The 27,592-nt window shown below is 41.1% G+C and overlaps 1 protein-coding gene across 4 annotated transcripts in view; it reads right to left on the reverse strand.

The window, feature by feature from the left end:
* The window catches only part of abr (ABR activator of RhoGEF and GTPase), a 219,808-nt gene that overhangs the window by 73,949 nt on the left and 118,267 nt on the right, over positions 1-27,592 (reverse strand). For 3 of the 4 annotated variants that reach the window (XM_034177792.1, XM_034177793.1, XM_034177794.1), the window contains 9 exons: positions 25,603-25,663; positions 11,688-11,740; positions 9,748-9,888; positions 8,393-8,514; positions 5,455-5,623; positions 5,012-5,131; positions 4,680-4,755; positions 4,491-4,595; positions 428-502 (listed from right to left, as the gene is read on the reverse strand). In XM_034177792.1, coding sequence (XP_034033683.1) covers positions 428-502; positions 4,491-4,595; positions 4,680-4,755; positions 5,012-5,131; positions 5,455-5,623; positions 8,393-8,514; positions 9,748-9,888; positions 11,688-11,740; positions 25,603-25,663 — 922 coding nt within the window. Of the gene's footprint in view, positions 1-427; positions 503-4,490; positions 4,596-4,679; positions 4,756-5,011; positions 5,132-5,454; positions 5,624-8,392; positions 8,515-9,747; positions 9,889-11,687; positions 11,741-23,096; positions 23,188-25,602; positions 25,664-27,592 lie in introns of those variants that run through there. The other variant, XM_034177795.1, reaches the window with a different exon arrangement.

Raw genomic sequence — 27,592 nt, forward strand, 5'->3', positions numbered from 1 at the left:
TGTGATTTTAAAGCTTCTGAGCTCGTGGTGATGTGTGCAGAAATAAATCCCTCTGCGACTCCCGACCGTCCCTCCGAGAGCCGCTCTCATTCTCTACTTTCCTCTTTTCCTCCATCTGTCCATTTCTGGATGCTTGCTGCATGTGTGCAGGACCATGATTGATGGGTCGTGTGTGCTGCCACACCTGAGCCACACGTGCACAGTGCACGCTCATGAGCCAGAAGTGCACAATGTGCGTCAATTTTACAATTTCTGTACATTATTTTACAATAGTGGTAAATGAAAAAAATTGTAAAAATAAATAAATAAATAAAAATAAAAACAATAAAATGAATAAAAAAAATTTAGATTGTAAAAATGTAAAAAAATAATAAAATACATTTTGACAATGTAAAACAAAAAAAAGACGAGGTTCTTGAGGACTTACTCGTCGACTCCTTGAATCCTTTGGCAGAGTGGACGATCACATGCAGGAAGCCGTAGAGGCCCGGAGTCTCCTCATCTACAGGAAGAAATACAGCACAGTTAGTCCAGATCCTCCTGTAGACACGGGGCACGTAAAAGCAAAATAATAATAATAATAATAATAATAATAACAATTTATAATAGGGATGGCGCTTGGTTATATTTAAGAAACTGCTGAGAAACTATTTTAGCAAATTATGACACAATGCACCCATCTAGAGCTCCAACAATTAATCAATTATTAAATTAATTGGCAACTATTTTGATAACTGTTTTAATTGATTTGTCTTCTTGTTAAAGTCAAAATTCTCTGATTTCAACTTCTTAAATGTGAATATTTTTTGGTTTATTTGCTCCTCTGGCAATAAATGGAGTATTTTCTGGCTCTTGACAAAACAAGACATTTGAGGACACCACCTTTCACTTTTTTTTTTACATTTTATGGACTGATCCACGAATCAACTGAGAAAATAACTGGACAGATTAATCAAAAATGAAAATAGCTGTCAGCTGCAGCCCGACTTCATCACTCAGTTATCTGCAGATTGTGTGGACAAAGAAAACGGTTTGTATACAATTTGTAATTATTACGTTTCCGTGCAGGTCTTTTTTAATAACATGTAGTATGCAATATCATTTCAAACGATGAATTTAAAATGCACATTGTATTTAGATGAAATGTCATAAAACTGATTACTGTAGAAGGCAACTGTCATTATTTTCCAGAGTATAATTCATGTTCATTTTTTTTTACTACTTTGGGAGGTCCTGCGACTTATACTATGATGTGAATTACAGTAGTGTTAAGAATAATAGTAGTGCTATGTGACTAAAAAGATTAATCCAGGTTTTGAGTGTATTTCTTATTGTTACATGGGAAACAAGGTGCCAGTAGATTCAGTAGATTCTCACAAATCCAACAAGACCAAGCATTCATGATATGCACACTCTTAAGGCTATGAAATTGGGCTATTAGCAAAAAAAGTAGAAACGGGGGGGTTCACAGTAATAGTAGCATCTGCTGTTGACGCTACAAACTCAAAACTATTATGTTCAAACTGCTTTTTAGCAATCCTGTGAATCACTAAACTAGTATTTAGTTGTATAACCACAGTTTTTCATGATTTCTTCACATCTGCGCGGCATTCATTTTGTTGGTTTGGAACCAAGATTTTGCTGGTTTACTAGTGTGCTTGGGGTCAGTGTCTTGTTGAAACACCCATTTCAAGGGCATGTCCTCTTCAGCTTAAGGCAACATGACCTCTTCAAGTACTTTGACATATCCAAACTGATCCATGATACCTGGTATGCGATATATAGGCCCAACACCACAGTAGGAGAAACATGCCCATATCATGATGCTTGCACCACCATGCTTCACTGTCTTCACTGTGAACTGTGGCTTGAATTCATAGTTTGGGGGTCGTCTCACAAACTGTCTGCGGCCCTTGGACCCAAAAAGAACAATTTTACTCTCATCAGTCCACAAAATATTCCTCTATTTCTCTTTAGGCCAGTTGATGTGTTCTTTGGCAAATTGTAACCTCTTCTGCACGTTTTTTATTTAACAGAGGGACTTTGCGGGGGATTCTTGCAAATAAATTAGCTTCACACAGGTGTCTTCTAATCATCCTGGAGCTGATCAATGGGTGAGCCTTTGCCATTCTGGTTATTCTTCTATCCATTTTGATGGTTGTTTTCCATTTTATTCCACTCGTCTGTTTTTTTTTGTCCATTTTAAAGCATTGGAGATCATTGTAGATGAACAGCCTATAATTTTTTGCACCTGCATATGTTTTCCCCTCTCCACTCAACTTTTTAATCAAACCATGCTGTTCTTCTGAACAATGTCTTGAATGTCCCATTTTCCTCAGGCTTTCAAAGAGAAAAGCCTGTTCAATAGGTGCTGGCTTCATCCTTAAATAGGGGACACCTGATTCACACCTGTTTGTTCCACAAAACTGACAAACTCACTGACTGAATGCCACACTACTATTATTGTGAACACCCCCTTTTCTACTTTTTTTTTTTTTACTAATAGCCCAATTTTATAGCCTTAAGAGTGTGCATATCATGAATGCTTGGTCTTGTTAGATTTGTGAGAATCTACTGAATCTACTGGTACCTTGTTTCCCATGTAACAATAAGAAATATACTCAAAACCTGGATTAATCTTTTTAGTCACATAGCACTACTATTATTCTGAACACTACTGTATATACCACCCCCCCCAAAAAAAATAAACAACACATGCATTATTAAAAATAAGAATTATAATGACAATTTATATAACTTTCTCAGGAATCAAAGCACTAAATAAAGTAAACTCTAATAATAAAAGAACAAACAGCAATAATAAAAAGTGTACAATAATAACACAGAAAAACACCAAAATAAAGAGCTGACAATACAGAGAAAAAAGTACAATTTATAATCCAGTGCGACTTAGACTCCAAAAAATACATTATGCTGTCGTGGTCAACATTAAATTTTACTTTGAAGCCTGTGGGTCACTGGGAGCAGCTTGGGCCAAAGTGATGCTCGGTGGATTTGATCGCAACCCCGCCGATCTAACTATCGCCACCTTCACTTCCAGCTGTTGTTTTTAACTGAGACTTGATTCATAAACACCAGAAAAACTGTGAGGGATGAAAACTATCAGAAGACCTGATCAGTATCACAAAATCATCTGCCACAAAGCTTCCAGTAAAAACACAAAATGAGATGTTCGATGGTGCAGGTTTTGGGGTTTCCAACTGAGGGCCACACTCAAAGAAGTTCTGTGTGTGTGTGTGTGTGTGTGTGTGTGTGCGCACGAACAGATAGAGAAGCTTCAAAGGTTCAGCTTCAACATAATCAAAGCAGTGTTCATATCTTCTGCAAGAAACTGCGGAAGCTTTGAAGAAAACTGAGGAAAGGTCACTAAAAACAGTTCAGTTGAAGGAGTCCAACGAAACGAGGAATATTCCAGCACAGATCTCACAGACTTTATGAAATATCATCCATCCTCTAGTTATGAGAACATTCCTTTACCAGCTGGATTCCATTTCCACCACAACTGTGCTTGCTGTGTCACTGAGGTCTGTGTGTGTGTGTGTGTGTGTGTGTGTGTGTGTGTGTGTGTGTGTGTGTGTGTGTGTGTGTGTGTGTGTGTGTGTGTGTGTGTGTGTGTGTGTGTGTGTGTGTGTACGCTTGCGTTTAACACACCGGGTCAAAAATCTGAGATGGTGCAGGAATAAAGATGCAAGCACTCAAAAGGTTTATCCACCAAAAAATAAATAAATAAAAATAAAAGAAGCTGCAGCAGTGACTTCCTGACAACCTTCTAAATAGTCACAAGAATGAAAAATGAAGTCCAGAAACTCTTTGATCACCAATTAAGGGAAAATACTGATCTGCAATATCAAAACAAAGCTTCACTTTCACAGAGATTCTATTGTACAACATAAAAAAAAATAAAGAAGCTTTTTCCCCCCAATGCATATAGACAAGAGTGTCTTTCAGCGTCTCAAAGCCTTTTGTAGTTATGAAACTGAATACGTGTTCACATAAAAGGAGAGACCCTTGTGCATTTTTTGGGAGATCAGAGGAGGTCGGCCAGATGGCACAACCGGCCTCTGAAAGCGCGGCGGCACAGAGATCTGGAGCAAAAACAAACAGAGACGAGCGCTCGGTGCGGGTCGCCGCTGCCGACACACAGCGCAGCGTTTAGATGAGAAACAGACCCTCCAAACCCCCCCCCAACTTCACCTCATTATGTGGCTTCTGCTGTGTGTGTGCGAGCATGTGTGTGTTTAAGAGACAAGAACGTAACAACACTTTTGTGCCATTAAACTCAAAGCAGACGAGAGATGAGGGAGAAAGCGGCAATTGTTGGGGCGAAAAAAAAGAGTAAAGACAAAGAGCCTTCACATCAGAGGGAGAAGATATAAAAATGATGTGTGTGTGTGTGTGTGTGTGTGTGTGTGTGTGTGTGTGTGTGTGTGTGTGTGTGTGCGTGTGTGTATATACACACTGCTTCTTACCGTCTTTGTTACTGGTGACAGGAATGTTGTGAACAGTTCGCAGTTTGAAACATGAGCTGGTGAGGACCTGCAGCTCGACCGAGCTCAACACACACGCCTGCAGGTCTGAAAAACAAAACCGTCTGTTTGTCAGCACGCAGGTGGACTTGAGAAGAAAAAACACACCAGGCTTCTTTCACGCTGGTTTACCTTTCTTCTGGAGTTTTTGGATGCTTTCCCTCCACTCCGACCTCTCGTAGTCGGAGGAGAGCAGAAACAAGTAGCTCTGTGGGCAGGAGGAGAAAAACAGATTTTCAGATTCTTCTTCCTCACATCAAGAAACTGGAAATCAGGAGTGAACTGAAGGTTTAAGTGTTAAATGTTCTCATCCTGGTCACAATTTATACTGTGGAAATCCTGAATCTAAAGCTGAACTCATTTCTTCTTTTCTGAAAGGAAATGCCGCCCTCTTGGGGTGAGAGCTGAGCGCTGCTGCAGCAGTGTGTGCGCAGAGTTGTGATGGGAAGTGGCTGAGTGATTACCTTCCCGTGCTTGTTGTGGATGCGGAATGGGATCGTGGGCGAGTGCAGGAGCAGCCACGACTCCTGCTCGTTCATCTTCTTCCTCAGGCGGTCCACCCGAGTCTGACCCTTGGGCGCTTTCTGCAAAAACGAAACCGATGCATTTACCGCTCGACATGAATCAAGTGAATTTCTCTACAAGTTTGAAACTTTCACCACAAACACAATTTGGATGGCCCAACCTTTCAAAATAAAAGCCCCAGACTTACATACCATTGCTACAACATAAAAATAACAATAATAATATTCATAGAACAGAATGAAATTCGTATGTAATATCATTATGAGGACACACTTCAAACTGGCATTAGGACTCTTTATTCCAGATTAACAGATGTTTCAGTCTCTTAATCCCAACACTAAACTAGTCCAAGTTATTCTAAAAATGAAATGCGTCGGATTACCTTCTCTTTCTGGATCTCATTTTTCAGGAGTGAGATCTTGATCTTCATCTCTTCGATCTCGTGCTCGGGCAATACGTGCACGGTGGGACAGGAATCAGACTCATCCAGGGTCTGGAAAGTCAAGTCCGCCAGCGGAATGTACCACTTACACTCATACTGCTGATGACGACTGCAGACGGACAGAGAAAGGACAGACGGATGGGAGGACAAAGGACAGGAAGGATCAGGAACAAGCATGAGGAAGAAATTCAATTTAATTTAAATGATGTTTAATTTACATCTTATAAACAGAGATGTGCCTGTTTGATTATTTGGTTTTCCAAAAGCAACTGAATGCAAAAAATATATAAAAGGAGGATAAAAGCAGTGAGACTGAAACACCCCCCACTGAATTTATATAAAATGCTTGTAGGAGATCTGACATGGATCTGCATGATGACTTGGCAGAACTTTTATGCTTGAGGGCCTTCCTGACACACTTGCACATTATATAAGGAATGGGCACGGGCGGCCGTGAACCGAGAACCTTCCGCACTTTGCTACCTCGCTTGCCACATAAAATGCTGAAATTAAGTATTTAAATATCAGAAAAATTACACAGGGCCAAGGGCAAAGACCAAGTTACCAACAGAAGGGACATATATGACTTCATATTAGTGTTTAATAGTGACCATCCTGTATAGGCCCCAAGTCCCGTTGGTGCTGGTGCTTATCTCCAGATTCTGTCGCGTGAAGTCGATGAGAGTCCGACTCCCCCTAGACTAAACACCAGTTTGACGCAGGTTACTTCCCGAACCAAGACTGCCATCAATTTACAGTTGAGTTGACTGAGGCAATGCAGATTAAGTGTCTTGTCCAAGAACGAAGACAAGTAGCATGAGTGGGACTCAAACTAAGGTCTACATACTGGCAGACCAGCTCCTGACCCAATGAACTACCCGCTCTACAATAGTAACCATCAGTGTATGTTTAACCATTTTCCTGGAACAGCCATTCCAAATATCCCCTACACATGAGCACTGGACCAAACCTTTGACCTTGACTTGTAATCTTGACAATTGACCAATTTTCCCCAAACATCAAATCACTTTGACCTTGGCTGACCTTTAGTCCAAACTGGATAAAACTGCTCTTGAGATAAACCATTAATCATTAAAACTAAACTTTGAAATGACAATTATAGTAAATTATGCCAACTCAACTCCATATCAGGTGATAAACTAAGAAGCCAAAATAACTTACTAAATATTATATTATACAATAGTACACTGTCTATATTATAGATGCAGCATTATCCAGTGTTGTAATGCCTCGATACCCATGGCCCTGGCCTTGGACGCCCTGGCCGCCCTGGCCTTGGACGCCCTGGCCGCCCTGGCCTTGGACGCCCTGGCCTTGAATGCCCTGGCCGCCCTGGCCTTGAACGCCCTGACCTTTGGTAATTTCAAGAAAATTCAAGGGATTTTAAGTTTTGCTATTTTTAAATACAACTGAGGTGTAAAACAACCTGTACAATACAGAATACTACTGTTACAGGAAACAAATGCTGTTCTTGAAGTTACGTTTATGCTATACTGTGTTGATATGAAGATCTATGTTTTGAAATTGTATCTTTTTACAATCCATTTTTATTATCCTTTTTGTTTTTTATTTATGCCTTGGTGATTTGGGCCTTGGCTACAATACTGACATTAATATACACATGAAAGACACTTGAATTTAAGCCCCGAAGCGTTTCTTCCATCACAGTTGAGATGACTGTTATGCATTACTGCTAATGAGACTGATTAGGATTTTGTGGGGCTCACCAGTCTGCTCATTAAGACTACAAAACCTTCATCAAAAGGATAATGTGAGCAGCTGGATGTGAGATAAAGCAATAGCAGAAACAATGCTCTCATGTGTAATCACAGCTCTGATCATGATGAAACACAAACAGGAAGCATTTCTTCCATCACTCCAACGAGATGTGAATCTTACTTTGATGCAAAAGCACAAATTTCAGTCAGTGCCAGTTGATTGCTTTGAGGACCTTAATTTGTTGGAGAGCATCCATGGACACTGTATCATGAAGTCATATGAAAGTCCACAACTTGGTCTGGTTAGGACTCCAGTCCACCCATTTCATGCTGGGTGGACTGGGGTGGTGCAGAGACCTACACAACTGGAATCGAGCTTTGACCTGTAAAGCTACTTTTTCATTATGAGCTTTGGGGTGGCATGTTAAGGTCATCCATGTGACCAACAGAAGGGTCATATATGACTTCATATTAGTGTTTAATAGTGACCATCCTGTATAGGCCCCGAGTCCCGTTGGTGCTGGTGCTTATCTCCAGATTCTGTCGCGTGAAGTGGATGAAAGTCTGACTCCCCCTAGACTAAACACCAGTTTGACGCAGGTTACTTCCCAAACCAAGACTGCCATCAATTTACAGTTGAGTTGACTGAGGCAATGCAGATGAAGTGTCTTGTCCAAGAACGAAGACAAGTAGCATGAGTGGGACTCAAACTAAGGTCTACACATATTGGCAGACCAGCTCCTTACCCACTGAACTATCCACTCTACAATAGTAACCATCGGTGTATGTTTAATAATTTTCCTGGAACAGCCATTCCAAATATCCCCTACACATGACCACTGGACCAAACCTTTGACCTTGACTTGTAATCTTGACGATTGACCAATTTTCCCCAAACATCAAATCACTTTGACCTTGGCTGAACCTTAGTCCAAATTGGATAAAACTACTCTTGAATGCACTTCACCAACTGGCGGGACTTTGGCCTGGTCCTGTTCATGAATATAGGAGCACTGTGCAGAATCAGCAATAAATATCATCATAACATACAGCCAACGGCCTGCAACAGGCTACATCAGTGGTTGGCAAAGTTTGAAATACAAAAACCTGAAAATACACAGACTCGGAGGTAGACTCACCCCACGGCCGTTTTCTTCATCTTCGCACAGAGCAGCAGATCGGTGAAGAGGAAGACATGTCGCAACTTTCTGGAGCTTTCTGACACTTCCACCAAGAAGCCGTCTTTCACCAGCTGACGAGCCTACGTGAGGAAATAAATAAATAAAACAACCCATGTAACTTTGCTGAAAAAAAAAATAAAAACACCTGACAATCCATTGAACACCAACTTTACCAGTGAGCCGCCCTGTCTGCACACACAGCGGCTCCAAGCGAGACAGAGACACAGCTCTTTACACAGCAATAATAAATTTTCTTAAATTAATTTCCTTAATTTCTGCAGTATCATTAAGGGACGGGGCTTATCTATACTCTGGGCTTTAATAATTTGTCCCCGGGGCCCGTTTAAAACCGGGTTTTGGTAGTGATCCCTAACTCCCCCAATGCCCAGTTCCCTTTGGTGTGGAGTTAGCAGGTTCTCGTGTCTGCCGGTTTTCAGGTTTCCTTGTGCCATCCAAACATGCACATTAGGTCGATGCTTATTTCAGTGATTTTGATCAAGACCGTGTCTCAAGACCTGGATTTGGTCTGCGGTTGAATGCAAAACTGCCAGTTCAGGTTCTGAAGCATGCGACAATGCCACATAGAATCATCTGGAACCTGGACAGCAACCACCCAGGCAGGCAACCAGTGATTCCCCACCTCTCAAAAGTAGCCATCAATCTGTCACAGCCAGGTGACACATGGGCGTGTCCTTTCGATTAAAATTTGCTGGGAGTCTTCAACACTGAGGCACCTGCACGCTGGATTATGCCCCAAGAAATGCGGCACGTCGCCAAAATGTCACAGGTGATGTTCCGTCACGACAAATGATACTCCTCATCCAACTCTCCAAAAGTAACTATTTGACACAAAGCCTTTACAGCAGGACCCAAGGATCCTCCTACGAGTACCAAATACATCACAATGTGAGGTGAAGGTCAAGTGGTTAAAGCAGTGAGCTTGGGACCAGAGGATCCACAGTCAAATCCCCATCAGACCAGAAAACAAAACTCACTAAGGAACCTTGGGCAAAATCCTAAATCCCCAAGTTGTGCAGTTGAACATCTCGCATGGCAGCAGGCTGACATCGGTGTGTCTGCTTAAAGTACTCTGACCAAGAAACCCTGAAGACCTGGACCTTCGTTCTCCTGCTGAACAAACGCTACATAGCTCTGTCCAAGTCATAAGATGCTAAAATGCAACCTTATTCAAGACTTTGGTCCCCAAAGTATGTGTACCAGACACCACAGAGATAGGAGGTAAGGCGGATGCATGGAACCCATTTCAACATCCCCTTCTACAGGGTAGGGGGCAATAAACCTCACACACGCACCTCTCCTTTGGGTGTGGTAACAGCAGTCCTGCGCGGGTCAATCTCCTCATTGATGGAAGACAGGAAGTTCTGGGAGATCCGCAGAGCATCCTGAAGGAGGGGGAAGTCTGGGTGATCTTTAGGAGTATGCTTCAGCAAGTCCTGAAAGACAAAACCAAACAGGCAGAACACCGTCAGGACCACAAAACAAGAATGTAATGCAAAAAAAAAAAAAAAAAAGCTTCTGTGGCAGGAAAGGATGAGGATTTTAGAAATAAGACGACATGAAATTTAAACAACAGTTTGTCAGAATGGGCACCGGAGAATAGAGCCTAGAAATGATCTGGTATATTCTATAAAATGACTGGTGATGGAACAGCCAAAAGTTCCACCATGCACAGTATCTCCAATACCAGCCACCGAAACCTACAGTATAAGTCCTTCAGAGATGTTTTGGTGTCTTGGTGGCTTCCCTCACTAGTTACCTTGTTTGACAGCCACTCATGTTTTGAGAAATACCACCTCCACTCAGATTTACTATACAGTACTAGACTGGTTGTCTTTCTTAAAGCCTGATGTAAATGAAGTCCAAGACATGGTCAGTGACTTGGAAATGTTCTTGTATCCACCTTCTGACTCGTCTAAAGAAAGAACGGTGAGACAGGTGCGAGACATTGCAGACACTCTGAGCGCCTACGACAGAATACTGCAGTACCATTATGACTAACCGTTAGCGCCTTGCAGTGATCATCTGCATCATACCTGTGTTTTAATTTCTGTTGGTATGACACAAAGGGTCCCACGCAATTTCTGTCAAAATTCAAAATGGCGAGACAAGTGCCACAACCTCTCTTATGAAACTTCTCTTACACCGCGTTCACACCGGGCGCGACGCAAGTGACAGCAGCGATAGGTTGCCATGTAATCCCTATGGAAGGACGCGTTGTGGTGCCAAGCCACGCAGCGCGACGCGATGGATGCAAATGAAGAGACGCGAGTGAAGCAATTTTGAGCGATTGGCGCGTTTGTGGTGCGATACTGGGTCGCGTCACTTCGCATTGCCCTCCTCCCCAAGTTGAAAAATCTGAACTTTTTCATCTTGTCACGCCGCGATGACCAATCAGGGACTGGATTTGTACTGACATGGAGATGTCTGGAGTTTGACTGAGTTGGATGTGAACATGTCCTGTCTCTATTAGCCAGCCTGTGAGCAGGACTTATGTCCCTTTTGTCCTTTATTTCACAAATGACAGTTTTTGGGGGAGGAGCGAGCAGCAGCCCCACAGCAGGGGCAGCAGAGTTTTTTTAATTGCTTACATGTGCGCACGTGAACGCTGAAAGCGGCCATTATCCAGACGCAGCTCCTGCAGCAAATAATGATACTCCCCGAATTGGGAACGTCTCATGACATTTGTCAGCTTTAGACAACAACTAGCTCTGTGTGATCAAGGTCCGTCATGTTAACTTGACTGACAACCGGAGCCGGCGATCGAATGGAAGCTCCTCCTATTTGATGACGCACTGGGGCAAATTTTCGAAGCGAAAGCAGAGCGACACACCGGGCGATGGTGGCGCGTCCTTCGCCACACGACCAACGTGAATTTGTGGCGTCTGGTCGCGCCCGGTGTGAACGCGGCATTAAAGTAGTAATACTGCAATACACTGCTAATCATCAGGTGGCACTACTGGATTCAGCTGAGGCCAATGAGAGTTTTGGAGCTCCTGCAGGAAATGTCTCGAACCTGTAGCCACACCCAGAAAAAACTGCTGCCGTTATTTAAATTTCTCTATATTATTAAATATTTTGATTTATTTGCATTGAACACATTTTAAAATTCTGCACTTAAATTTTTGGTGTCAATCACGAACAGGTGTGTGTGTGTGTGTGTGTGTGTGTGTGTGTGTGTGTGTGTGTGTGTGTGTGTGTGTGTGTGTGTGTGTGTGTGTGTGGTTTTACTCACATGAAGAACCAGCGTGCTTCTGGTCACACGGTCGATGGGCTTATAAAGAAGAGCTGTGGGGAAAGAAGAGGAAGGCTGAGTCAGTGCGGCAAATGCCAAAGACCAGACCCACACACACACACACACACACACACACACACACACTGTGTGAAGAGCGACACACACTCCCACTCAGCTCACACCAATCAAATGTCACGATGGCACTCTGACAGCTTGACTGACAATGAAATTTTTGTTCTCCACCCTGAGTAAAGCTACGTGGATCCAAACCATTTTAGTTTAAACACTTACAAACTTGAGTTTGACCTTTCAAAGACACCCAAGGTCAAAGGTCATATGACAGTTCACATGCAACTTCATATTAGTATTGCATAGCAATTATCAGCATATCTTTAACCATTTCCTCCAAAAGCCATTATAAATATTCCCTGTCGTCATCATCATCATCATCAGCTTCTTTCAGCTGCCCCCGTTTGGGGTCAACACTGCAGATTATCTGACTCTACAGTATCTCATGCTGTCATCTGTATCTTCCTCTGTCACACCAACTACCTGCCCCACTGTCCTTGCACGTCTTGCACCAACCTCACATACTTCTATTCCCCTCCAGAGTTCCTCAAACAAAACCACAACTCTTTCATTGGCAATCTGTCATAAGCTTTCTTAAAATACACACACAGAAACTCCTTCTGTCCTCCAATCTACTTTTCTATCAGTGCACTCAGCTCCAAGAGCTGCATCTGTAGTTTTCTTTCTCAGCATGAAGGCATATTTCTTCTCACAGATCTTCAACTCTTCTGACTCTGGCTTTCAATACCGTTTTTGATCTTCTTGCAGTAGCTGATCAGCTTTATGCCATTCTTAGGTTTTGATTTTTTATTTACTTATTTTTGAGCCAGGAGTGTCCTTATTACTTCAACACATTTGCCGTCTGGCTTCATTCCACAATGAGATCAAAATGCAGACTGTGATAATGGCTGGACAGTACCACAAGTCCAATTTGAAAAGAGCTGCTTAAAAATTACACAAAATAGTTTAGATGATAAAACCAGCAAAATCTTCGAATGACTTGAGCAAGTAATTAGCAGAATCGCTGATATTTTTCACTGAACCAATTTCAACCCCAATTCCAATGAAGTTGGGGCATTGTGTGAAATGTAAATACAAACAGAATACAATCATTTGCAAATCCTCTTCAACCTATATTCAATTGAATACATCACAAAGACAAGATATTTAATGTTCAAACTGATAAAACTTTGTTTTGTGCAACCATTTGCTCATTTTGAAATGGATGCCTGCAACATGTTTCAAAAAAGGTGGGACAGTGGAATGTTTACCACTATGTTACATCACCTTTCCGTCTAACAACACTCAATAAGCATTTGGAACTGAGAACACTAATTGTGAGTGTCATGATTGGGTATAAAAGGAGCATCCCCAAAAGGCTCAGCCATTCACAAGCAAAGATGGGGTGAGGATCACCACTTTGTGAACAACTGCGTGAACGTGAAAAAAAAATAGTCCAACAGTTTAAGAACAATGTTTCTCAAACATTCAATTGCAAGGAATTTAGGGATTCCATCATCTACAGTCCATAATATAATCAGAAGATTCAGAAAATCTGGAGAACTTTCTACACGTAAGCAGCAAAGCCGAAAACCAACACTGAATGCCCATGACCTTCGATCCCTCAGGCGGCACTGCATTAAAAACCGACATCATTGTGTAAAGCAGGGGTGCCCAAGTTCGGTCCTCGAGATCTACCTTCCTATCAATCTTAGTTGTCTCTCTGTTCCAACACACCTAAATCCAATGAAAGACTTGATAGCAGGCTTTTAATGAGCCTTTCATAGGATTCAGGTGTGTTGGAACAGAGAGACAACTAAGAGTGTCAGGAAGGTAGACCTCGAGGACCGAACTTGGGCACCCCTGGTGTAAAGGATCTTACTGTATGGTCTCAGGAACACTTCAGAAAACTACTGTCAGTTAACACAGTTCGATGCTACATCTACAAGTGCAAGTTAAAACTCTACCATGCAAAGTGAAAGCCATACATCAACAACATCCAGAAACACCGCAACCTTCTCTGGGCCCAAGCTCATTTGAAATAGACAGATGCAAAGTGGAAAAGTGTGCTGTGGTCTGATGAGTCCACATTTCAAATTGTTTTGGAAATCATGGATGTCGTGTCCTCTGGACAAAAGAGGAAAAAGACCATCCAGATTGTTACCAGCGCAAAGTTTAAAAGACAGAATCTGTGATGGTATGGGGGTGTGTTAGTGCCCATGACATGATCAACTTACACATCTCTGATGGCACCAACGTACATCCAGGTTTTGAAGCAACACATGCTGCCATCCAAGCAATGTCTTTTTCAGGGACGTCCCTGCTTATTTCAGCAAGACAATGACAAGCCACATTCTGCACGTGTTACAACAGCGTGGCTTCGTAGTAAAAGAGTGCAAGTACTAGACTGGCCTGCCTGCAGTCCAGACCTGTCGCCCATTGAAAATGTGTGGCACATTATGAAGCACAAAATACGACAACAGAGACACCAGACTGTTGAACAACTGAAGTCGTACATCAAGCAAGAATGGGAAAGAATTCAAGCTACAATGCTTCAACAATTAGTGTCCTCAGTTCCCAAACGCTTATCGAGTGTTGTTAGAAGGAAAGGTCATGTAACATAGTGGTCAACATACCACTGTCCCAGCTTTTCTGAAACGTGATGCAGGCATCCATTTGCACAAAAACAAAGTTTATCAGTTTGAACATTAAATATCTTGTCTTTATGTTGTATTCAATTGAATATAGGTTGAAGAGGATTTGCAAATCATTGTATTCTGTTTTTATTTCCATTTTACACAACGTCCCAACTTCACTGGAATTGGGGTTGTACGAGGTCTGTTAGAAAAGTATCTGACCTTTTATTTTTTTCCAAAAACCATATGGATTTGAATTACGTGTGATTGCATCAGACAAGCTTGAACCTTTGTGCGCATGCGAGAGTTTTTTCACGCCTGTCGGTTGCGTCATTCACCTGTGAGCAGGCTTTGTGTGAGCACTGGTCCACCCCTCTCATCGTTTTTTTATTGCAAAGAAATGTCTGAACGATTTGGAGCTTTGCTGCATCAATTTTTTTCCAGAAACTGTGAGAGACCTCCAGGTGGACACCTTTTGGAAAATTAATATGGCTTTCAGGGACGATTTTATGGGGATTACACAGATTAAGGAGTGTTACTGCCGCTTTAAGGACGGCCCACAACTGCTGAGAGCTCGGCGCGCTCCCAGCACCGATCGACATGCTCAGACCCTGCTGAACCAACCAGATCATTTCCAACGTGAAGGCTTTGTTGATCCGGGACCTCGTCTGACTTTCACAAAAAGGCAGAAGTCGTGGACATCAGCACTTTTTCGGCACATTCCACTGTGACAGGAGTTTTTTTCATGGAAAGAAAAGCGGAGGGACGCGCCACAGAGCCGTTCATTACGCGGGGCAAAACCACCTCGGTGTTGGTCTCACAGGACGGCTCTCAGGTGGATTCCGGTTGCTTTTCAGTCATGTGATTATCCGATTGTGATTGTGCATGAGCTGGACATGCCCCAACATGTCCTGGAAGGCTTCATCACGGCGTTGCTTTGCGCCATGCGGCTCCACCGTGATGCGCGGAACTCCTCCGCACGTTTGTCTTAATGTGCTGAAAAAGTGCTGATGTCCACGTCTTTTCCCAATTCCTGTGCTAGTCAGATGACATAACGGATCAAGACAGCGTCCAGTTTAGAAATGAACGGCACATTCCACTGTTACAGGAGGTTTTGTCATGGAAAGAGAAGCGGCTCCACCACGACGCGCGGTGGAGCCGCATGGTGCAAAGCAACGCCATGATGAAGCCTTCCAGGACATGTTGGGGCATGTCCAGCTCATGCACAATCACAATCGGATAATCACACAACTGAAAAGCTACGGATAATCACACGACTGAAAAGCAACCGACAGCCGTCTGAAATCCACCTGAAAGCCGTCCTGTGAGACCAACACCGAGGTGGTTTTGTCCCGCGTAATGAACGACGCCGTGGCGCGTCCCTCCGCTTTTCTTTCCATTAAAAAACTCCTGTAACAGTGGAATGTGCCGAAAAAGTGCTGATGTCCACGACTTCTGCCTTTTTGTGAAAGTCAGACGAGGTCCCGGACCAACGAAGCCTTCACGTTGGAAATGATCTCGTTGTTTCAGCGGGATCTGAGCATGTCGATCGGCGCTGGGAGCGCACCGCGTTCTCAGCAGTTGTGGGCCGTCCTTAAAGCGGCAGTAACACTCCTTAATCTGTATAATCCCCATAAAATCGTCCCTGAAAGCCATATTAATTTTCCGAATGGTGTCCACCTGGAGGTCTCTCACAGTTTCTGGAAAAAAATTGATGCAGCAAAGCTCCAAATCGTTCAGACATTTATTCGCAATAAAAAAACGATGAGAGGGGTGGACCAGTGCTCACACAAAGCCTGCTCACAGGCAAATGACGCAACAGACAGGCATGAAAAAACTCATGCATGTGCACGAAGGTTCAAGCTTGTCTGATGCAATCACGTGTGATTCAAATCCATGTGGTTTTTGAAAAAAATAAAAAGGTCGGATACTTTTCTAACAGACCTCGTATATACACTCACAAGCCACTATATAAGATACAACTTTAAAAGTAGTGGGTTGGACCTCCTTTTGACTTCAGAACTGCCTTTGACTAAAGAACTTCAGAACTTCATGGCATAGATTCAACATGGTGTTGGAAACATTCCTCAGATGTTTGTCCATATTGACGTGATGCATCACGTAGTCACCCATTCAACCAGTCTGCCCATTCTCCTCTGACATCAACAAGGCATTTTTGTGCACACAACTGCTGCTCATTGGATATCTTCTTTTTTTAGGACCATTCTTTGTAAACTCTAGAGATGGCTGTATGCGAAAATTCCAGTAGATCAGCAGTTTCTGAAATACTCAGACCAGCTCGTCTGGGACCAACAACCATGCCACATTTAAAGTCACTTAAATCCACTTTCTTCTCATTCTGATGCTCAGTTTGAACTTCATCAAGTCGTCTTCAACACATCTAGATGCCTGAATGCACTGACTTGCTGCCATGTAATTAACTAATCAGCTGTTTGTGTTAACAAGCATCTGAACAGGTGTACCTAATAAAGTAATAATACCTAATAATACCTAATATCTTGCAGGGCAGCACAGTGGCCAAGTGGTCACTGCACGCAAATCCAAAACAAAAGGTTCCTGGTTCAAGACCACCTGCGCCCTTTTTCTATGTAAAGTGGAGTTATGTCAAGATGGGCAGCTGGTGTAATAATGTCTGCCAAATCCACAGGCAGATACAGACTGCATGTGATGTGTCAACCCCAAACAAAAAGGAGACGCTGACAGAAGAACATATGCACAGTGGGGAAAATCAGTACATGATACACTGTCAATTTGGGATGTTGTCCCACCTACAAAGAATGGAGGTCTGCAATATTTATTGTAGGTACACTTCAACTGTGAGAGACAGAATAAAAAAAAAATCCATAAAATCACACTGTATGATTTTTAAATAATTAATTTGGATTTTATTGCATGAAATAAGTATGTGATCCCCTACCAACCAGCAAGAAGTCTCACAGACCTGTTAGTTTTTCTTTAAGAAGCCCTCTTATTCTGCACTCTTTACCTGTATTAATTGCACCTGTTTGAACTTGTTACCTGTATAAAAGACACCTGTTCACACAATCAATCACACTCCAATCTGTCCACCATAGCCAAGACCAAAGAGCTGTCTAAGGACACCAGGGACAAAACTGTAGATGTGCTCAAGGCTGGGATGGACTACAGGACAACAGGCAAGCAGCTTGGTAGAAGACAACAATTGTTGTAATTATTTATTAGAAAATGGAAGAAACACAAGACGACTGTCAATCTTTCTCAGTCTGGGGCTCCATGCAAGATCTCACTTTGTGGGGTAAGGATGATTCTGAGAAAGCCCAGAACTACACGGGAGGACCTGGTCAATGACCTGAAGAGAGCTGGGACCACAGTCACAAAGATTACATCAGGATTTTAAACCATGATGCTGTCATGGTTTAAAATCCTGCAGGGCAGCAAGGTCCCCCTGCTCAAGCCAGCACATGTCCAAGCCCGTTTGAAGTTCACCAGTGACCATCTGGATGATCCAGAGGAGGCATGGGAAAAGGTCATGTGGTTAGATGAGACCAAAATAGAGCTTTGTGGTATCAGCTCCACTTGCAGTGTTTGGAGGATGAAGACAACCCTAAGAACACCGTCCCAACCATGAAGCATGGGGGTTTGAAACATCATACTCTGGGGGTGCTTTTCAACAAAGGGGACAGGACGACTGCACCGTATTGAAGGGAGGATGGATGGGGTCATGTATTGCGAGATTTTGGCAAACAACCTCCTTCCCTCAGTAAGAGCATTGAAGATGGGTCATGGCTGGGTCTTCCAGCATGACAATGACCCCAAACACACAGCCAGGGAAACTAAGGAGGGGCTCCGTAAGAAGCATTTCAAGGTCCTTGAGTGGCTTGGCCAGTCTCCAGACCTGAACTCAATAGAAAATCTTTGGAGGGAGCTGAAACTCCAAACCTGAAAGAACTAGAGATCTGTATGGAGGAGTGGACCAAAATCCCTGCTGCAGTGTGTGAAAACTTGGTCAAGAACTACAGGAAACATCTGACCTCTGTAATTGCAAACAAAGGTTTCTGTACCAAATATTAATGTCTGTTTTTTATTGTATCAAATACTTATTTCATGCAATTAAAATGCAAATTATTTATTCAAAATCATACAATGTGATTTTCTGATTTTTTTTAGATTCTGTCTCTCACAGTTGAAGTGTACCGACGATAAACATTACAGACCTCTCCATTCTTTGTAGGTGGGAAAACATGCAAAATCAACAGTGGAGCAAATACTTATTTTCCCCACTGCATGTTCTGCAGAATGCAGCATTATTACTGCAAACTGATGAACGCATGGATGCCAGTAAGCAGGCTACTTAACGTGCATGATATCTCCAGTGTCTGTGCTTCCTGTCGGATGATTCTAGCTGCTACGAGGTAAACTCCAGCCTGCCTGAAGGCTCAGTGACACAACACACAAGTGCAACAGACACAAAAGTGCACTCACAGTTCGACACAGGAACCCACAGAACCCACTGCCCACACACCAGCGTTCCCGTCACAGTTTACGCCCGCAGGAGCAGATCAGACCACACATGACAGATAGAAGAGAAAACGGATTTATTCTGGGATACGACAGAGCTGGGCTCCAACAGCCACGGAGCAAAATTACAAAATATCTGGAAATAATGCAGCCACTGCTGTCAGGACAAACAGGAAAGAAAAGTTGTCAGTAATGAGCTGCCGGCAGGCATTTAAATGGAAAAATAAGAGGGTATGCAACAAAATAGACAGAACTATGATGACGGACAAATGTAGAAAAGTGTTTTCGACGTTCCTTCCAGTGAACGCGATAATTTTTAGGGAGTGTTGCTTCAATCTCTAAGCCAATAAATACTTACAAAGAAAATAGTTATTGGCATCTATATTCATGATGAACATGTTTATAGCACTTTTAACTGTCTTAATCTGTCCATCTAACAGTAAACAAACAGTGGTGGCCTTGGTGGCCTCCAGACCAACAGAAACTGACTAACAAGCTCATTTCAAGTTCCATGTAACTACAACCCCACCTGCTCCTATTTTCTACTCTCAAAATTAAACGTCCATATGATGACCGAAAACTCTAACTCTGTATAATTGTGATTAATACAAAAAGCAAGTTTGACTTGCTTAAGTAATATTCCTACATCTGTCTGCCACCTGCTGGACATACATGAACTTGTTTCAGGAAAACGTTTTATCATCACATGCATGGTGGAAATTAGGAGCAGGTGTGGCTGACGATGCATGTTGTTTGACACCAAGGTTGCATGCTGTTTTTTTTTTCATTTCCAAAGAATCTGTCTGGTGGTACATACACTGGACAAACTGTGTGACATCACCAGTAAGTTTCCCGAAAAGCTGGTTTGGCGCTTAAATGGGGTGGCACCAAATGTCACCATCTTGGCTGCGCCTGACACTGCCTAACTTCCAGCCAAAGAGGTGGAACATGAGCAAAACTGGTAAGACTTGTGCAAGCCTAATTAAATTTGAACATACTCCCATATCAGACTTACAAAACAAGCTAAAGCTAGCTATAAACTCATAAAATTTAAAATAAGTTGAACACCTACCTGTTAAATGTTTTGTAGCAGATGTGTAGTTTTATCCTCTGTAAACTGAGGAGAGCTGCTTCTAGAAGAAACTGCTCTATCCTCTATCCTATCACCCAAGTCATCCAGAGGCATACATTTTTAACTTGTGGTTCAAATTTTAACCAAACTAATTTCGGACAAGTTATTTAAATTAATGTTACGTCTGAAGTTTTATAAAGTGAAAATATCAGATATATGTTTTAGTTTTAAAGTAATGCGCTAATTTTTAAAGTTTTAGTGTGGGCATGCTGTGTGTCCAGGTGCATTATGGGTAGGATAGGGTAATCTCAGTACATTTACGACATGAAAAATGCATTTGAGACACTCTGGTCAGGCTCCACGGATAACAGCATTAAACTCTAGTGCCTAAAACGCTTGTGAATATATTCTCTGGGTTTATAGACGTTATTGTGTTTGCGTTAATTAAATTCCACGCATCTTAAATGTAGCAGAGTAGCAGCAGACACAGATTATCTGGAATTTTGTTTTGGCAAGTCTCTTCTGCCATCTACTAGCTAGTAGTGTTCATGGCAGTATTCAAACTGAAGCTGGGCTGATATTTTCAATCACTGTAGTCGGTTCCAGTTCAAACTGTACCACAGAACCGCATGGTGTAAAAGTTCAGAGCGCACGATTTATGTTCTCACACACACACACACACATTGTATGTTCAAAAACCACACGTCGAAAAACGTAAACAGAAGCTTTTTTCAAACTTAATTTACAAAAACTGTCGATGGGAGACATCAAAGTTTAAAAACAAAACAAAAAAACATTACAAGACAGGTCTGCGGTGTTTACACAGGCACAGTGCGAGAGATGGTCATGAGATGTTAAACACAGCTCGTTACTCCATGTATATTAAACGATGCAGGATGCGCGATTAACCTGAAACTCGGTGCGATCCAAAAAATTCTTGCACAAATGAAAAATCTGATGAAAAAGGGCCAAAACTCGCACAGTGTAAACCCAGCTTAAGTACTGAATGTCTAAGCTTGCTTCTGTGATGGAAGCCATGTAGTAAACAGGAGCTTCCAGCAGGGGGCAAGATGTTCAAAGACAGAAGTGCTGGCTCATTGTTTGGGTCTGTTGTTGCTTTTGATGCTACCAGAAGCGATCGTGGTGCTAAAACTCAAAATCAACTTGTTAGTAGTTGCAAGTGTAACAGAGACACTACTGGAATTTATCAGTTATCTGTAACTTCCGATACATTTTTGGGTGGTTTATCGTTTTATCTTTATCAAAGATAACTTTTCAGTTATCTGATTATCTGTTATCAAAGTTAATTTTTTGGATATCTGTGTCAGCCACTGGTAGTGGGTGGTGGTTTATGTGCAAATATTAAAAATTATGACCGGCATCTTGCCACAATAACCATGAAATAAGTGGAAACAGCTTCATCAAGTTCAACTTGTGCTACAGGCGCTATTGCAGGACAAACTTTTTAGATGATTTGTACAATTAACTGCACAGTAAACAATATTATATCAGATATTTAGAACAAAATGCTCAGAAATGACAAACAGTCAAGTCCACAGAAGCTAGTAGCCACTGCTAGCAGCTAGCAATCACTGCTAGCAGCAGTCTGTGTTAGCGGAGCCCTGAAAAACGGCTTGCCAGCACACATTAGCTGTCACTCAAAGTGGCCATACCCTAAATTATTCATAACTTTATGACTTAAAACAGCTTAAACTGAGATGTTACGTTACAAAATTTAATTTAGCCCATGCCACATCCCCAAACAGCTCCAATGAAGGGGAAACTAGTGAAAGCGATCAAAGCCATTTTTGCACTAGGCTGTAAACATCTTTATTTCTGCTGTAAAGCTGGACAACTTAACATGGGCATCTAGAGAATAGTTCACTTTTTGAAGCTAGCCTCAAGTGGCCATTCAAGCAACTGCAAGATTTGCCACCTCCACATTGGCTTTATTTCTCAGCACAGTTTCCGTTGTAGATGAAATAATAAGATCACTCCCTGCAACTAGCACAGACATCTCCAGCAGGTGGCAGTGATCAGCAGGTTGAAGACAAGTCTAGGGACATAACATAAGCAAATTCAAACTTGCTTTTTGGGGTGAGTTAGTTCAAAGTTAACCAATATCAAATCACTTTGTTCGCATTATACAACCCTTTAATGTGGCAAGTTACAAGATGACAGCATTTATTATTTTTGAGTTGTGATAACAAATTAGAGTGGGGGGGCTGTTTGTTCATTCATTCATTGCATTTCACAGGATGCATGAAACTGAACATGAAAACCCCCAACATATCTTATTACAGTGGCATAAAACACATAAAAATGTTAATCGATCACACTGAAGGATGATGGAAATTATCTAATTGTAACACCAACATATGGTCCATCTCTGCTTTGTGCAGGAGAAGAATAGAACAATAATAGCCAGCAGGACTGTGACCGCTTGAGTTTTATTGTACATCATTAGCAGTGCATAAATTAGCAAACACTTCACAGGTACACGCCCTTGAAAATTACACACACACACACACACACACCTGTTCTCTGTGGATCAAAACCACACTGTCTCATGGTATAATTTATACATTATCTTCTCTCCCTCACATCATTAGAACTGCACTCCAAATATCTAAAGCATCCAGAAGCCAGCAGAGTCCAGACGTGTTCCGGCTCCACATTACACAGTCCCTCAGTCTGCTCACAGAGATGAGACATCTACCGAACCGCAGGTGAGAATCCTTCAAGAAACTCCACTCTAACAAAAACTAAACGTGCCTGCTTTTCAAGAAACCACCAAAAGAAGCAGCTGATGTTTTGCCTGCAGAGAATCTTCCCTCAGCAACCTCACACAAGGTCAGAAGCTACTTTCATCACCTTGTCTGCAGGTTCTACACCACCACCAAAAAAAAATAAAAATAAAAATAAAAACAAAAAGCACCGTTACTGAGCTGACAAAGACAAAACGACTAAAGCCATCAAATTAACATGCTGCATTCAAATACTGCAGAAGACATGCAAGAATCCCAAATCAACACCTGACAGCTAATTAATGACTTCAATCAGTAATAAGAAAGGTCACACTCGTGCAGCAGCATCACATCGTGCAGTCGTTACCGTAAGTGCAGTTACAACACAGCCTGAGGACCAGAAGCACCTCCATGTCCCTCATCTCAGCTCCGCACTCGCTTCTCCTGTTCTCAGCAGAGGAGAACGACACAGACGGAGAGGGAGAGAGGGAGAGAGAGAGAGACAGAGAGAGAGTGCCACTGCATACAAAGTAGAGAAGTGGAGAACCAGGCTGGAATCTTAAAGCAGCCAAGAACATCTCAGACGCTCGGAGGAGCCTGTTTTAGTGACTTTGGAGGACGTCACAGTGACATACACCCCCTGAAATTCTAACATGTACTGCATTGCTAAAGTGCTGTAAATCTACAAATCTCTAAAGTGCTTTATCCTTTTGAAATAAATGCTCAGAGTGCTTTACAAGGATGCCTCACATTCTCACGCATGCAAACACCAAAAAATTTTGTAATCAAACATTAAAAAAGACCTTGTGAGGACCAATTTTTTCCCCTTCTTTTAACATCACCATACAACACTTAACATATACGTGCGTTGGATTATTTTGTGCACTTCCGTGACTGGTTTCAAAGTATACTGCATTCGCAACAAACAGCTACAAAGACTTCCGAAAACAAAGTACTCATGAGTACTGGAGTGTTTCCGACAGCGGTGACGTGATTATTAGAAGCGTCCCAGCATGTGCTTCAATGGAATGTAGCTGATAACGTTAAGAACATAAGCACAGATTAATTACAAAGTCGACATAAGTGTGATGTTGTGCTATGATGACTCTTTTTTAAGCGAAAACTTTTCATTCTGATACAGTCACGGTAAAATCTGCAGCTTCGAGAAGGTTTAATGTACCTGCACGGCCATGAGTCATAAATGCAGCCTGTCAATAACAATCTCTGCTCGAGGGTCAGCTTTTTGCATGATTAATTGTAAGTGTTGTTATCAATAAAATCTACAAACAAACAAACAAAAAAAACATCTGCTGCCAAGAAAAAAAGTGTTGTGGAGACGCTCATTCATGTTTACAGCGGCAGTAAAATAGCTGCAAGGAGCAGCGAGCTGTGCAGCACACACACACACACACACACACACACACACACACACACACACACACACACACACACACACACACACTCCAAATTCATACACTCTCAAAGTAAAACTAAGAAAAAAAGATTGCCAGCTCCACTGGGGAAAAAAAAAAAAAAAAAACACACACACAAAAGGGGAAACATGCCAGGTTCACTCAGTTATAGATTGTTTTCCAAATGTGAACTCTACACCATCAAAGAAGCCCCCACGTACGCACGCACGCCGGCTGCAGCTCTGCCTTTAGTTCTCTCACGATTGTAGCACGTTAAATAAAGTCCATTAACTCCTGGAAATAATGTATTGTGACTTTTTCCAGTGTAACAAATCCATCTCCATGTCTCAGCAGTCTGTTATAAACAGCTTCAGTAAACCAGCATCCACACAAACAGCACGTCACCACACTTTAGGTTCCAAAATCCAAGACTCTGAAAAAGTTAAGAGTTTCGAGGTGAAGTGTGTCGTCTCCTGTCCATAAATCCTCTGTAAATCCACTTTCAAAAGAAAGCTCAGACGCTTCGTTTACAGACAGAGCAGGTTTGTTTCCCATCTGTCTGTCAGTCATCGGGATGTTTCTGCTCATTCTAAAATGTGCGTCGCACGCTGAAAAATGCAGAGAATTGCCGAGTGAGGCGTTTTCCAGAAATGTACCTGCTAACACTCAGAGTGAGAGGAATAAAATACATCAGCAATCACTAATTATTATCACATGTGTATGAAGAGACTTACAGTTATGAGTACTTTTATTTTGTCTGACTAATTGGGACGCTAAAAAAAAAAAAAAAAAAAAAAAAACTGTAAAATTCATTAATTTCATGACACCGAAAAAAAAAAAAAAAGCAAAAGCAAAAAATGAATTTTTCTGCTGTTCTTCCTCATACGTCTTATTTGTGAGATCATCCTCAGTGTGCTCTGGCAGTGTGACCCTAACCTCTAACCCTAACATGACAATGACATCAATTTGAGAGTTTGCGGTACGAGAGTTGCGCACAAGTCAGAACCGATCTGGTATACTAAACAGGTGAGTTATTTGTGATTTATTTTTACCTGAGGCCAAAATATGGCCATTGGGTATTGTGAAGGCCTTGCGTCTGTCTGTCTGTCTGTCTGTGCTCAGCATAAGTCCAGTCCTATTACTGCCAGAGTCTTCAAATTCAAAGGGAACATTTTTCGGACAGACCTCAGACAAGTTCAGAGATGGCTAACCTTAACCTATTTTAAGGGATCAAAAGGTCACATTCTATTTCCTATTGTTATGCTCATACGGCTGAGGGTATTTTAGCATTGCGTTATATTTTTATTTGCGATGATTTATTGAAATATATTGATGTGTGGGCGTTCTGAAGAACGTAATAGTGGCAGCACTCGTGCTTCGGTTACAGTGTATCTCCACAAACAGCCGTCTGTCCCCACATCATAACATATCATGAAAACTGTAACACACGATAACACTCACCTTCCATTGTGACAGTTGAGGTACAATCTTTAGAATCTTTAGGACCTTTTACTTTGAGGTTCTGGAAAAAAGAGATTACTTGGGTGATTATTTCCTTTATTTACAACACACACTGGAAACAATGATATTCATGACACTATAAAGCTTAATAAAAAAAAACAACAAAAAAGATAAAGGATTTAATAGCTGAATTCATGAATTCTGATTCATTCTTACAGAAAAAGTTTAACTGTAACTAATGTATTTCAAAACACAACGATGAACAAGACCAACGGTTATAATATTTTTCACTTCTTTTAAAGCTGCTAGCTGCTGATTGACTCATTAAAAGATGGGATGAATTTAACCATGTGACAAGAAATTGAGTTTAGTATTTAGGGTTATCACAGGTCATTTTTATTACAGAGGTTTGGTTCCTCAACAAAAGTAGAGGAATCGATATTAAAAATAATGTAGCACACAAAGGTGATAAAACTTTAAAAATGATAAAAAGCTAATAACGCATCCAACAGTGTAGCTTTAAATGAATATAAACAGGTAAAATGTTTGACCTTTAAAAATATAAAATCTCTTTTAAGTGGTCTTCACTTTATAAGAAAATCAGATGATAATTAATCAACTTTTTTATCATTTTACTTTTTATTAATTAGTCTGTAACTGTCTGTTATACATAATGCAATACAAAAAAAAAGATCAAATTATTATAATAATTTTACTTATGAATTAGTAATGTTCATTTATTGTCTATTTTTTAAATTGCTGTTTGGAACTGGATTTAACGTATATATATATATATATATATATATATATATATATCAATCAATCAAAGAGTTTTAACTCCATCACGAGACAAAACCATTAATATCCAGTTTGTATTTTTCTTGTCTTTGCAAAAAGAAATAAACCAACATTTAGAGAACAATATGGTCACATTATAAAGGTGTCAACATGTATTTAACTAATCAATTTAAACTGAGTTAGAAATGTAGTGCAATAAATCATATCAAATAATTATGAATATGGTTTTAAAAAAAAAAAAGATCAACGCAGTAATCACCAAAATTAGATGAGATGGGTTTTTCCCCTCAAACTAGAAGAGGATTAACTAGAATTTTATTAATTTTTCATTGAAAGTATTAATTACTTTGACAATTCTAAAGTTACTTTTAGCAAAAAAAAATTCAAATTATAACACTTCAGTTGAATCTTTTAAGGGCAATGTTTATTTTCTGTGTGTGATTAATTTTATGAAAATTCAGTAAGGTATATTTTCTATTATACATTCCAAATCTAAAGTGGAACCCTACTACTGTATACTAAGGTACACCTAAATATCTTAAAAAATAAAAAAAATAATAAAAAAAGAAGAGCAGAGCTACTTAGGTGCCTGTTCTTGACAACCAGGGATGGTAGGTTTGCACGTCATTTCTGTTTCATGTGAGCTAACCTTGTACTGTCTACCTGTGGTGTTATTACTGAACTTATTCCCTTCTACTACTACCGCATTTACTAACTTTACTGTCCTGTGTAGCATCAATAACATCCCTTCCTACCAAGGTATTACCTTAATTTGTTGGGCTAGTGACCGCCCCCTCTTACACATAGTCATCATTGTATCAGAAAAGGTTTTGTAGTATTTATAGTAAGTATAAAAAGCTTAGTAAATGTTTTGTAGTATTTATAGTAAGTATAAAAAGCTTAAAAGCTTAGTAAATGAGTGTCAGTTAGACTAGCTTAGTATAAGTTACACAATGTACAAACAGTCTATGGAATATATATGAAGATTACCAGGCACGAATAAACGTGTCATACCAAAACCTAGCCTCACCCAGTCTGCCAGGGTAGTGAAACCACCAAACACAGAACTGGAAGTTAAGTAGCTACATGAAAATTCAATAAGGTATATCTTCTATTATACATTCCAAATCTAAAGTGGAACCCTACTAGTGTATACTAAGGTACACCTAAATAGCTTAAAAAAAAAAAAGGT

The sequence above is a fragment of the Thalassophryne amazonica genome, chromosome 9, assembly GCF_902500255.1.
Source record: "Thalassophryne amazonica chromosome 9, fThaAma1.1, whole genome shotgun sequence".
NCBI lineage: Eukaryota > Metazoa > Chordata > Actinopteri > Batrachoidiformes > Batrachoididae > Thalassophryne > Thalassophryne amazonica.